At 44.4% G+C, this 14,322-nt stretch overlaps 1 protein-coding gene across 3 annotated transcripts in view; it reads right to left on the reverse strand.

The window, feature by feature from the left end:
* The window catches only part of LOC147121617 (solute carrier family 22 member 2-like), a 59,860-nt gene that overhangs the window by 19,722 nt on the left and 25,816 nt on the right, over positions 1-14,322 (reverse strand). For 2 of the 3 annotated variants that reach the window (XM_085981997.1, XM_085981999.1), the window contains exons 7-9: positions 1,574-1,788; positions 350-458; positions 8-120 (exon numbers count right to left, since the gene is read on the reverse strand). In XM_085981997.1, the coding sequence (XP_085838123.1) occupies positions 8-120; positions 350-458; positions 1,574-1,788 (437 nt within the window). The remainder of the gene's footprint in view (positions 1-7; positions 121-349; positions 459-1,573; positions 1,789-14,322) is intronic. The other variant, XR_015077584.1, reaches the window with a different exon arrangement.

Raw genomic sequence — 14,322 nt, forward strand, 5'->3', positions numbered from 1 at the left:
TCCTCACCAAAAACCACAAGAGGCATTCCCGCCCAGACATCTGCCAGTCTGTACACAATGAATGGGGCGGCAATCCCTCCGATGTCACACAGCGATGAGCACACTGAAACACCAAGATTCCTGTAAAGATAAATGCACCTTTACCTCCACACAAAGTAGCTTTTCCATTTCACGAGCACTAAATACTTCCAGCATATCAGGTTTCACCTTTATGATACAGTTCAAGAGAATGGGTCACTTAGACAGATGCTCAGTATAATCTAACTGAATTAGAACTATAATTTAATTAAAAGATTCATTAAAAGGACTGCTGTTTTCATGTAGAGAATAATTTCTATTCAGCACGCACCTTATAAATGTTGGGTATAATTCAGCATTTACAAATACCACCATTTCGAAGGTTATAGTGATTCCAAGTTTACCCACAAAGGCTATTGCCGTTGCCAGCCAACTGATATCTGAATTGGAAAAATAAATAAAAGTACAATTATCAATATTCACATTCAAATTACCAGGTAATCATTTTTAATTAATTACATTTGCTGGGAGATTTTAAATTAACTCGTTATAATTCTGCAAGACTTGCAATTACTATTTGGGTCATCGAAACCCACAGATACTGGTCCCAGTCTGGTACGTGTGCAGTGTGGTGTGTAGCCAGCACGAGTTGGTGCAGGTCACAGTAATCTGAGTGGTGAAGGAGCTGTGCTCATGTGAGCTTGGACAGACACTTGTGTGCAGAATCACTCCACAGGCGGGCAGCTTTTAATGCTGAGTGGATAGAATGTCATTCAATATTCTGGCCACACTAAGATGATTACATACAAAGTTCAAAAAGGGGCCAAGTTCTCCAAACAGTAGATAAAGTATCTGGACAATTTAAAACGTTGCTTCACTGCAGTCACACTAGAGGAACTGGCCGCTGAGAGAATGTATGTGTGACCTTCCAACCTGATGTTCTATAGCAGTGCATTGCACCATCTCACTCATGTCACCAGGATCAAGTATACATCACGTTCTCATCAAGTACTCTACCAGAATGGTACCAGGGATGAAAGACTTGAGTTATGTGAAGAGACTGGAGAAACTGGAATTGTTCTCTTTAGAGCAGAGAAGATTAAGGGGAGATTTAATAAAGTTGTTCAAAATTATGAGGGGTTTTGATGGAGTAGATAGGGAGAAATTGTTTCTGCTGGCAGGAGGGTCCTTAACCAGAGGACAATAGATTTAAGATAATTGGCAAAAGAACCAGAGGGGAGATGTGGAGAAATGTTTTACTCCAAGTTATGATGATCTGGAATGCACTGTCTGAAAGGGTGGTGGAAGTAGATTCAATAGCAACTTTCAAAAGGGAATTGGATAAATACTTGAAATGGAAACATTTGCAGGGCTATGGGGAAAGAGCGAGGGAGTGGGGCTAATTGGAGAGCTCTTTCAAAGAGCCGGCACAGGCACAATGGGCCGAATGGCCTCCTTCTGTGCAGTATGATTCTATTCTATTCTAATTACATGGCAGACAGTTGATTACGTTTATTAGTCTGGGACTGGATTAGAATCCCAGTGTGGTACTTACTCTCGGGTATGAACGCCGCTATCAAACAGGAGGCCCCCGACAGCAGACCACCTGCCGCAAAGGGAAGGCGCCGTCCAATCCGCTCAATCACTGAAAGGATGAGGATTGCTGCCGGGATCTCCACAGCTCCTGAGATGAAGAAATCAAGGTAAATGTTTCCTCCCAGAGTTCCCAAACGCATGACAAGCCCTTGGTACACCAAGGCACTCGTAAACCTGAAATAAAGTTGCATACGAGTTAGTTCCATGGTATCTTGCTGATTGCTGAAACAAGGATGTTCTAGTAGGCTGTGTGCCATTGCTAAGATCACTGTAGGCCATACGCCATTGCTAAGATCACCATAGGTCATACGCCATTGCTAAGGTCACTGTAGGCCATACGCTATTGCTAAGATCACCATAGGTCATACGCCATTGCTAAGGCTATTATAGGCCATACGCCATTGCTAATATCACCATGTCACATGACATAATTAATTTTAATTTAATGAAGCCTTCATCTTTGAATTTGCTCTTGCTACTGCACAAAGTGTGATCCGATGATCAGCTTGGTCCACCAGACTCCAGTAGTATTATCCGTATTTATTTACTGGAGTTTATCCACCAGATACGGGAATATCACACAAGAAGTGACCCATTTATTTGGTTACCCTGTGTAGTCCTGAAATTCTTACAAATATGCAGTGTGTTTTTGTAAATGCCGAATTACATCAGTACAAGGTGAATAACTACAGTGAGAAATAATGCCATAGAGTCAGAGTCATAACGGCACAGAAGGAGGCCAATCATCCCATCGAGTCCGTGCCAGCTCTCTGCAGAGCAATCCAGTCAGTCCCATTCCCCCACTCTATCCCCGTAGCCCTGCAAGTTTATTTCCCTCAAGTGCCTATCCAGTCTCCCCTTGAAAACATTGTGTGTCCACTTCCACCACTTCCGTCGGCACTCGCTGCGTAAAAATGTTTTTCCTCACGTCCCCCCTGAATCTCTTGCCCAAAACATTAAATCTGTGTCCCTTAGTCCTTGTACCATCAACTAGTGGGAACAGCCTTTCCCCGTCTAGCCTATCCAAACCCATCATAATCTTGTACACCTCTATCAAATCACTCCTCAACCTCCTTTGCTCTAATGAAAACAAATCCAGCTTCTCCAACCTGTCCTTGTAGCTAAGATCCCCCCAATCTCCGGAACCATTCTGGTAAATCTCCTCTGCACTCTCTCAAGGGCCTTCACATCCTTCCTAAAGTGTGGTGACCAGAACTGGATGCAATACTCCAATCAGCAGGGGTGACTCATTTGGCTGTAAACAAACAAACAGTATAAAATGACCAGGCTAGTGCGAGCAAGCACTGAGTGCGAGTCAGCAGAGAGTGCTGTGAGTTTGGGTAAGTGTGTGAGTTAGGGTAAGTGGGGTGTTAGGTGCTCTTTTCAAACTTTAACGCTGTGGGTTGTAGTTAATAATGCCTTTCTGGTGCAGAGTGACTGTTGGTAAACCATTTAACTGGTGTAATTAGAGGGATTGATTTAAATTAAATCCAATTAATTAAAGGGGATACTAGCATCTATAATCGGGCAGAGGGTGTCCATAACTAACAATAAAAAATTTAATTAATTACATAGAATGGAGCAGGTGATGTGTTACTGTTGCGAGATGCGAGAGCCGGTGAACCCCATTGAGGCTCACGGTGATTACATCTGTGACAAGTGTCTGCTGCTACAGGAACTCCAGCTCCGTGTTGATGAGCTGGAGTCTGAGCTTCAGACACTGCGACACATCAGGGAGGGGGAGAAGTACCTGGACTCTGTGTATCAGGAGGTGGTCACACCTATGAAGTTAATTAATTCAGATATAGCCCATGGTCAGGGACAGGACGGTGTGACGACGAGTGAGGCAGGTACGGGGATCCAGGAGGTAGAGCTGGAGGAGCCGCAGCCCTTGCTCTTGTCCAGCAGGTTCGAGGTTCTTACTCCCTGTGGGGACGGGAGCAGGGACTGCAGGGAGGATGAGCAACCTGGCCACAGCACCGTGGAATGGGGGGCCATTCAAGAGGGGGGAGTAACTAGAAGTGTTGTAGTGGTAGGGGATAGTATTATGAGGGGGATAGATAGAGTTCTCTGCAGCCGAGAGCGAGAGTCCCGAAGGCTGTGTTGCCTACCCAGTGCCAGGGTTAAGGACATCTCCTCTGGGCTGGAAAGAAACTTGCAGTGGGAGGGGGTGGATCCAGTTGTCGTGGTCCATGTTAGTACAAACGACGTAGATAGGACTAGGAAGCCGGTTCTGTTAAAGGAGTATGAGCAGCTAGGGGTCAAATTAAAAAACAGAACCTCAAGGGTAGGATTATTACCTGAGCCATGAGCGAATTTGGCTAGGACAAATAAAATTAGAGAGTTAAATGCGTGGCTCAAAGACTGGTGTGGGAGAAATGGGTTTTGCTTCCTGGGGCACTGGCACCAGTACTGGGGCAGGAGGGAGCTGTTCCGTTGGGACGGGCTTCACTTGGCCAGTGCTGGACTAGAGTCCTGGCGGATCATATAACTAGGGCTGTAGAGAGGGCTTTAAACTAACTAGTGGGGGGGAGGTTCCTAGAGAGCAAAGAATAAAAATGACAACAGAGAAGGTCATAGACTTAGGTAGCAGTGGGGAAATTAAAAACCAGAGCGTGTCAGGAAGGGGCAGAAGGTATGGAGTAAAAGGTAAAGTAATAAAAAGGGCAAAAGCAGGAACTAAGTGTCACAAAACATATTTGAAAGTTATCTATCTGAATGCACGTAGCATTCGTAACAAAATAGACGAGTTAATGGCACAAATAACTACATATGGGTATGATCTTGTGGCCATTACAGACACATGGCTGCAGGGTGACAATGCCTGGGAATTAAACATACCAGGTTATTTAACAATCAGGAAGGACAGGCAGGAAGGAAGGGGAGGTGGGGTGGCTATGTTAATAAAGGAAGGAATCACTAATAGAGAAATGATATTGGGTCAAAAGATCAGGATAATGAAACAGTTTGGGTGGAGGTAAGGAATAATAAGGGGAAAAAAACACTAGTGGGCGTAGTCTATAGGCCTCCGAACAGTGGCAACTCTGTTGGACGGAGTATCAATCAGGAAATAGTTGAGGCTTGTAATAAGGGAACATCTATAATTATGGGGGATTTTAACTATCATATTAATTGGACAAATCAAATTGGGCAGGGCTGCCTTGAGGATGAGTTCATTGAGTGTATTAGGGATGGGTTTCTTGAGCAGTATGTAACTGAACCGACCAGGGGGCAAGCAACCTTAGATCTGGTCCTGTGTAACGAGACGGGATTAATTAAAAATGTCCTAGTAAAGGATCCCCTTGGAATGAGTGACCATAACATGGTTGAATTCCATATTCAATTAGAGGGCGAGAAGTTTGGGTCTCAAACAAGCGTGCTAAGCTTGAATAAAGGAGACTATGAAGGTATGAGAGCGGAATTGAGTAGAGTGGATTGGGAAAATAGATTAAAGGGTACGACGATACATGATCAGTGGTGTACATTTAAGGAGTTATTTTACAACTTCCAAAAAATATATATTCCACTGAGAAGAAAAGGGTGTAAAAGAAAAGACAGCCATCCGTGGCTAAGTAAAGAAATTAAGGATAGTATTCGACTAAAAACAAGGGCATATAAGGTAGCCAAATCTAGTGGGAGGATAGAGGATTGGGAAAACTTTAAAAGACAGCAAAAAATAACAAAAAGATTGATTAAGAAAGGGAAGATAGATTATGAAAGTAAATTAGCAAAAAATATAAAAACAGATAGTAAGAGTTTTTATAGTTATATAAAAAGAAAAAGGGTGGCTAAACTAAATGTTGGTCCCTTAGAGGATGAGACCGGGAAATTAATGGTGGGAAATATGGAGATGGCAAAAACACTGAATGAATATTTTACATCAGTCTTTACAGTAGAAGACACTAAGAATATCCCAACACTGGACAAACAGGGGGCTATAGGGGGGGAGGAGCTAAACACGATCAAAATCACTAAGGAACTGGTACTCGGTAAAATAATGGGACTCAAGGCGGATAAATCACCTGGACCTGATGGCTTACATCCTAGGGTCTTGAGGGAAGTGGCGGTAGGGATTGTGGATGCATTGGTAATAATTTTCCAAAACTCCCTGGACTCAGCAAAGGTCCCGGCAGACTGGAAAACTGCTAATGTAACACCCATATTTAAAAAGGGCAGTAGGCAGAAGGCTGTAAACTATAGACCGGTTAGCCTAACATCTGTGGTAGGTAAAATTTTGGAGTCCATTATTAAGGAGACAGTAACAGGACATTTGGATAATCATCATTTAATAGGACAAAGTCAGCATGGTTTTATGAAGGGGAAGTCATGTTTGACAAATTTGCTGGAGTTCTTTGAGGAAGTAACATATAGGGTAGATAAAGGGGAACCAGTGGACGTAGTGTATTTAGACTTCCAAAAGGCATTTGACAAGGTGCCACAGAAAAGATTATTGCTTAAGATAAAAAATCACGGGATTGGGGGTAATATTCTGGCATGGATAGAGGATTGGCTATCTAACAGAAGGCAGAGAGTTGGGATAAATGGTTCATTCTCAGACTGGCAATCAGTAACTAGTGGTGTTCCGCAGGGGTCAGTGCTGGGTCCCCAACTCTTTACAATCTATATTAACGATTTGGAGGAGGGGACTGAGTGTAACATATCAAAGTTTGCAGATGATACTAAGATGGGAGGGAAAGTAGTGAGTGGGGAGGACATAAAAAACCTGCAAGGGGACATAGACAGGCTAAGTAAGTGGGCAGAGATTTGGCAGATGGAATACAATACTGGAAAGTGTGAGGTTATGCACTTTGGCAGGAAAAATCGTAGAGCAAGCTATTATCTTAATGGCAAGAAGCTGGAAAGTACAGAAGTACAAAGGGATCTGGGGGTCCTGGTGCACAAAACTCAAAAGGTTAGTATGCAGGTGCAGCAAGTGATTAAGAAGGCCAATGGAATGTTGGCTTTCATTGCTAGGGGGATAGAATATAAAAATAGGGAGGTATTGCTTCAGTTGTACAAGGTATTGGTGAGACCGCACCTGGAATACTGCATACAATTTTGGTGTCCGTACTTAAGAAGACACACTTGCTCTCGAGTCAGTACAAAGAAGGTTCACTCGGTTAATCCCGGAGATGAGGGGATGGACATATGAGGAGAGGTTGAGTAGATTGGGACTCTACTCATTGGAGTTCAGAAGAATGAGAGGTGATCTTATTGAAACATATAAGATTGTGAAGGGGTTGGATCGGGTGGATGCGGGAAGATGTTACCGATGATGGGTGAAACTAGAACTAGGGGGCATAGTCTTAGAATAAGGGGCTGCTCTTCCAAAACTGAGATGAGGAGGAACTACTTCACTCAGAGGGTGGTAGGTCCGTGGAATATGCTGCCCCAAAAAGCTGTAGAAGCTACATCATTACATAAATTTAAAACAGAAATAGACAGTTTCCTAGAAGTAAAGGGAATTAAGGGTTACGGGGAGCGGGCAGGAATTTGGACATGAATCTAGGTTCGGATCGGTCATGGCCCTGTGGGTAGCGGAGCGGGCCCAGGGGCCGTGTAGCCTGATCCTGCTCCTATTTCGTGTGTCTAATTCTGTTAGATTCAGGAGATGGTTCTGTGATAGTAGATTGGCGGTTAGGATCAGATCAGCCATGATCTTATTAAATGGCGGAGCAGGCTCGAGGGGCCGATTGGTCTACTCCTGCTCCTATTTCTTATGTTCTTATGTTCTTATGTAGCAGAACATACGACATTTCAAGCTCTAAGTCAGAGTGAAGCACCAAGGTAAGGTGGTGAGGTGCTGAACTTCAACAAGGAATATAGAATACCAGAAGATAGACCATCCAAATCCTTCCTTTATTTGTTTACCTGGAGACAGTGTGGAATATTGGAGTATACGAGAACAAAATGGGAGTGGGCAGTTCATTATTAAGCCTACCTTAACTACATATTTACAAAGCATAATCTCTTCTGTAGATAGGACTAACTAGTAATGCTGAGTGAAGGAGTAACGATTCCTTCACATTGACACCTTACAGATGGACTCCAAGCTGACTTCAATATTGTCCCGCAGGATAGCCACAGTCCTGGTAAAAAGGGTTTTGAAGTATGAACACATGAAAGGCGGCCGGAAAATCCCATCTGATCCATCAAGCCTGAAGCATCCAGGCATGGTGTATAGGGTTCACATGCACCATCTATCCACCTGCCCACTCATGCAATCTCTGGGAAAAAAAGGCAAAAAAGTCCCCCACCACAAAAAAATAGTACAGCTACCCCAACCACCTTTCTATAACTGGAGACATTCTTGATTTTCAGCAACGCGTCCAGTTCCCTTTTGAAGGGCTGCAGTGAATCCAAACGTGTCTCACATCTTTGGAAGGTCAGTGACTATGAAAAGACATACATTTTGGCAGCTAACTGTAGTGTATGTGCCTTTAAGAGCCCCATGTGTACTGTAATGCCGGTAATGGCCACTCGGGCTATATAAGCCTGTATATTGTGTTGTATCAGTTAGTTCCCCTCCAGACTTTGTTTAGTAAACACCTGTGAAACCAACTCCTATCTTCAGTGTCTCTATCAACACACGGACACAACAGTGGCGACGAATTGGAAACGGACTTACCTGCAATTCGGCAGCACCTCAAGGACATCGATTCCTCTGGCGTCCAAAGTTGAAAAGAAATCAAGAAAAAGAAAAAGCTGTGGTTTCACCAGCTAGCCAAGCTGGTGGCAGGTACTGCAATAATCCTTCCTGGGCATCGGGCTGGGACTCCAGCAGCTGGCTCTGCAGCTAGGCCAAGCTGCGAAAGCGGAGGCAAGCAGTAACAGACGGGGAGGGAGCACTCGGGAGCTGGCCGGCGCTGCAAGCAGGTCGGCGTTCAGACCTAGAGAGAGAGTCCGGCGGGAACGAGTCTCCAACTATAAATAAATAAATAAAAAGAACGGAAACCACGGGGTCATCGGCAGCAGTGGCGGGGAAGCGCAGGAAGCGCCATATCTTTTCTGCAGAAAAGAAAGAAAAGCGCGGGAAGCGCCATTTTTTTTCTAGGATGCCTAAGTCTGGCAATATTGATGCTTTTGATAACAAGATAGAGGATTGGACCACATATGTGGAAAGAGTGGAGGTATATTGCACTGCAAATGGAATAGAAGATGAAAAAAAAGCATCAGTACTTCTAAATCTAATGGGCGCAAAGACATACACGCTGTTACGAAACGTAATCACTCCAGCCGAACCGATGGACAAGAATTTTAAGGAGATTGTTGATACCCTACACTGCCAATTCGGGGCAGGACTGGCAGATTCTCTACGAGACAAATTCGTCTGTGGTCTCCTAAGTGAAGGAACACAAAAAAGGCTACAAACAGGAGTAAATTGGAAATGGAGCGAAGACTGTAAACGTGCCTTCCATAAATGCAAAGACTTAATCACATCCAAAAAAGTTTTGGCTCATTACAACCCATCACTGCCAATCAGACTGGCGTGCGATGCATCCCCTTACGGCGTAGGAGCAGTATTATCGCATAAATTCCCTCATGGCTCGGAACGGCCGATAGCTTTTGCGTCACGCTCATTGAACTCAGCTGAGCGTAACTATGCCCAAATCGACAGGGAAGCACTCAGCCTGGTATGGGGAGTGAAGAAATTCAACCATTACCTACACGGACAAAAATTTACCTTGTTGACTGACCATCAACCCCTCATCTCCATATTCAACCCTAAAAAGGGTGTTCCCATTATGACAGCGCAAAGGCTACAGAGGTGGTCCCTTTTTCTAGGGGCACACCAATACAACATAGAATACAAAGGGTCAAAACAGCATGGGAATGCTGACGGGTTATCGCGCCTACCGTTGCCAACGGTAGAAGAAGCACCTACCGTAGACCCAGTGGAGATTTTCCACTCAACCATAGTCGAATGTCTACCAGTAACAAATTCTGCCATTGAAAGGGAAACTAGAAATGACCCGACTCTCTCACGAATCTACGATTTAACAGTGAAGGGATGGCCAGCACATGGCGAACCACTGTTGCCAGCATTCTCGCAAAGAAGAGAACAGCTGTCAGTGTGCCGAGGAACCTTGATGTGTGGATCCAGAGTGGTGATTCCACCCAAACTCCAGGATAAAGTTCTAAAGGAGCTTCATGAGGGGCATCTGGGTGGAGTGAAAATGAAGAACCTAGCCAGGGCGTTTGTATGGTGGCCAGGTATCGATGGAGACATCGAAGAAATGACCAAGAGCTGCCTAGGATGCCAGAAGGTCCAAAACGCTTCACCACAAGCCCCTCTACATCCATGGGAGTGGCCCTCATCTCCCTGGCAAAGGGTACACATCGACTTTGCTGGTCCATTTATGGACTCAATGTTCTTAATCGCGGTTGATGCACACTCCAAGTGACCGGAGGTAATAAAGATGTCCTCCACCACCACGGAAAAAACCATCACAGTATTAAGGACCATATTTACCAGGAATGGGCTGCCGGAACAGATCTGTTCTGATAATGGACCGCAATTTGTGTCCGAAGAATTCAGGAAGTTCTTAAAAAAACAATGGGGTTAAGCACTACACGTCCGCCCCATACCATCCCGCCACCAATGGATTGGCTGAAAGGTTTGTCCAGACCTTCAAGAAGGCCATAAAGGCCATGGGTAATGAAGACATAAAACTTCAGCACAAGGTGGATAACTTCTTGTTCGCATACAGGAATGCAACACATATGGTTACAAACCAAACTCCCGCCATGATGTTCTTCAATAGAAACCTAAGATGCCGGCTGGATTTGATCAAGCCAAACATCAGAAGGGACGTGGAGAACCGGCAATGTCAAGGCATGAATGAAAGGCCAACTAGAACCTTCCAGATAGGTCAACAAGTTTTGGCCCGGGACTACCGTACCGAGAAATGGCAGCCTGGAACTATCTGCACACAACTAGGACCGCTGATGTATACCGTAGACATCGGAGAAAGCATAATAAGGCGCCATGCTGACCAAATCATAGAGTCATCCGAAAAGGGACAACCTACACCACAACTCTATACGCCTAATGATGAAGTAGAGATACCCATATCTACCTCCGATCCGGTGATACTGGAACCCGATGAACCTGACACTGGCATTCAAGCCGAATCAGCCTTGCCAAAAGAACCTACTACGCCGCCAGAAACTACTACACCGAGGCGTTATCCGGACCGAGTCAGGAAGCCTCCAGAGAGACTGACTTATAATTAATTAACGGCAGCAATGTGTAGATTATTTTTCTTGTAACATGTAATTAATGATTACTTAAAATATTATGTACTGGTTGGCTAAAAGGGGAGGAATTTTAGTGTATGTGCCTTTAAGAGCCCCATGTGTACTGTAATGCCGGTAATGGCCACTCGGGCTATATAAGCCTGTATATTGTGTTGTATCAGTTAGTTCCCCTCCAGACTTTGTTTAGTAAACACCTGTGAAACCAACTCCTATCTTCAGTGTCTCTATCAACACACGGACACAACACTAACCTCAATCTGTTTTTGTATTTTACATGGATGTCCCCTAGTTCACCCCTCCCTACTTAGTTCAAGTCAACTATCTGCCCAAACAGAATCCATTCCGGTCATGTTTTAAAAAAATCCTCAATCATGTCACCTCAAACTCTGCGCTTCTTCAATGGAACAACAAAAAGCCTCAATTAAGAGAAAGTCTTGCATTTATATAGCGCCTTTCACAACCTTAGGATGTCCCAAAGCACTTTACAGCCAATTAAGCACTTTTCAAGTGTAGTCACTGGTGTAATGTACTAAATGCAGCAGCCAATTTACGCACAGCAAGGTCCCACAAACAGCAATGTGATAAATGACCAGATAATCTGCTTTAGTCATGTTAGTTGAGTGATAAATATTGGCCAGGACATTGGGGATTACTTGAACCTATCCTGATAACGAAGAGCCCAGAGACTTGGTATTAAGGCTGTCGAAACCCATCCTGGTGGTTCTCCTCTGATCATTCTCCAGGGCCTCATTTTGCTCCAACATGTGACGAGACAAACCTGGACACAGTATTCTGAACAAGGTTGTGCCAAGGCCTTGTATCAGCTAAATATTGTTTACATGAGTTGCCCTAGCGTTACACCCCATCACATTTTTAACTTTTCCTACAGCCTCGCAACACTGGCTGTAGACCTTCCAACATTTTATCGACTGTCACCACCGCTCCTCCCCCTAGTCCTACTCCTGATCCACAACCTTTAGTGGGTAACACTGCGTGGCATACACATGCCTGGAATTATCCAGATACATCACACTGCATTTATCCACATTGACGGATATCTGCCAATATATCTAAATCATCCTGCTATCCTATTTACATTCCTAACTCCTGCACGAATCTTTGAATCATCAGCAAACTTGAGAATTTGTTCCCTTAATGCTTTCATCCAAATCATTGATAAAAATGATAAAGAACAATGGTCCCAACACAGATCCCTCGGGCTCCATACTGCCTCTTAGTACTCCCACGCTGAAAATGTCAGTGTACCACTGATGTAGCTGCACTGCACCGTGGCTACAGGATTGGGGTGGTTTTATCGAACCATGCCACTCAGTGAGTGAGAAATATTTATATAGCACCTCATGGCATCTGATGGACTATCCCAAAACCCTTCAACTGCTTTATGTAAACAAACATGACAGCTATTTTGTGCACAGCACAATCCCACAAACAGCAGCGAGATAAATAACCAGTTAATCGATTTAACTTTGGTAGTGTTGGTTGAAACATAGAAACATAGAAGATAGGAGCAGGAGTAGGCCATTTGGCCCCTCGAGCCTGCTCCACCATTCAATGAGATCATGGCTGATCATCCAAATTCAGTACCCTGTCCCTGCATTCTCCCCATATCCCTTGATCCCTTTAGCCTTAAGAAATATATCCAACTCTTTCTTGAATATATTTAATGAACTGGCCTCCACCGCCCTCTGTGGCAGAGAATTCCACAGGTTCACCACTCTCTGGGTGAAGAAATTCCTCCTCATTTCAGTCCTAAATGGCTTACCCCTTATCCTTAGACTGTGACCCCTGGTTCTGGACTCCCCGGCCATCAGAAACATCCTTCCTGCACCTAGCCTGTCCAGGCCTGACAGAATTTTATACGTTTCGATGAGATCCCCTCTCAATCTTCTAAACTCCAGTGAGTATAAGCCCAATCGACACAATCTCTCCTCATACGTCATTCCTGCCATCCCAGGTATCAGCCTGGTGAATCTTTGCTGCACTCCCTCCATGGCAAGAACATCCTTCCTCAGGTAAGGCGACCAAAACTGCACACAATACTCAAGGTGCGGTCTCACCAAGGCCCTGTACAACTGTAGCAAGACATCCTTGTTCCTGTACTCGAACCCTCTTGCTACGAAGGCCAACATACCATTTGCCTTCTTAACCGCCTGCTGCACCTGCATACTTACCTTCAGCGATTGGTGCACAAGAACACCCAGGTCTCTGTGCACTTCCCCTTCTCCCAATCTATTGCCATTCAAATAATAATCTGCCTTCCTGTTTTTGCCACCAAAGTGGATAACCTCACATTTATCCACATTATCGTGCATTTGCCATGTTTCTGCCCAATCACCCAACCTGTCCAAATCGTACTGGAGTTTCACGACATCCTCCTCACAGCATACCCTCCCACCCAGCTTTGTGTCATCTGCAAATTTGGAGATATTACATCCAATTCCCTCGTCCAGATCATTAATATATATCGTGAACAGCTGGGGTCCTAGGACCGATCCTTACGGTACCCCACTAGGTCACTGCCTGCCACTCGGAAAACGACCCGTTTATTCCAACTCTTTGCTTTCTGTCCGCCAACCAGTTCTCTATCCAAGTCAATACCTTGCCCCCAATCCCATGTGCCTTAATTTTGCACGCTAATCTCTTATGTGGGACCTTATCGAAAGCCTTCTGAAAGTCCAAATACACCACATCCACTGGTTCTCCCTTATCTATTTTACCAGTTACATCCTCAAAAAATTCCAGTAGATTAGTCAAGCATGATTTACCTTTTGTAAATCCATGTTGACTTTGTCTGATCCTGTCACTGTTTTCCAAGTGCTCTGCTATTACATCTTTTATAATGGACTCTAGCATTTTCCCCACTACCGATGTCAGGCTTACCGGTCTATAATTCCCCACTTTTTCTCTACCACCTTTTTTGAATAGTGGGGTAATATTAGCTACCCTCCAATCCATGGGTACTGTTCCAGAGTCTATCGAGTTCTGGAAGATGACCAGCAATGCATCTATTATTTCTAGGGCCACTTCCTTAAGTACCCTGGGATGTAGATTATCAGGCCCTGGGGATTTATCAGCCTTCAGTCCCATCAATTTTCCTAACACCATTTCCCTACAAATACTGATTTCTTTCAGTTCCACCCTTTCATCAGACCCTATGTTCCCCGGCATCTCTGGGAGGTTATTTGTGTCCTCCTTTGTGAAGACAGAACCAAAATATGTATTTAGTTGGTCTGCCATTTCTTTGTTCCTTTATGTTCCCAGCAAGCTTACTCTCATATTCTATTTTCCCTTTCTTAATTAATCCCTTTGTCCTCCTTTGTTGAATCCTAAACTGCTCCCAATCCTCAGGATTATTGCTTTTTCCAGCCAATTTATGTGTCCTCTCTTTGGATCTTATGTTATCCCTAACTTCCCTTGTTAGCCACG

Source organism: Somniosus microcephalus, chromosome 3, assembly GCF_052327205.1.
Source record: "Somniosus microcephalus isolate GS21.2 chromosome 3, FLI_Smic_1.0, whole genome shotgun sequence".
In the NCBI taxonomy this organism is placed as follows: domain Eukaryota; kingdom Metazoa; phylum Chordata; class Chondrichthyes; order Squaliformes; family Somniosidae; genus Somniosus; species Somniosus microcephalus.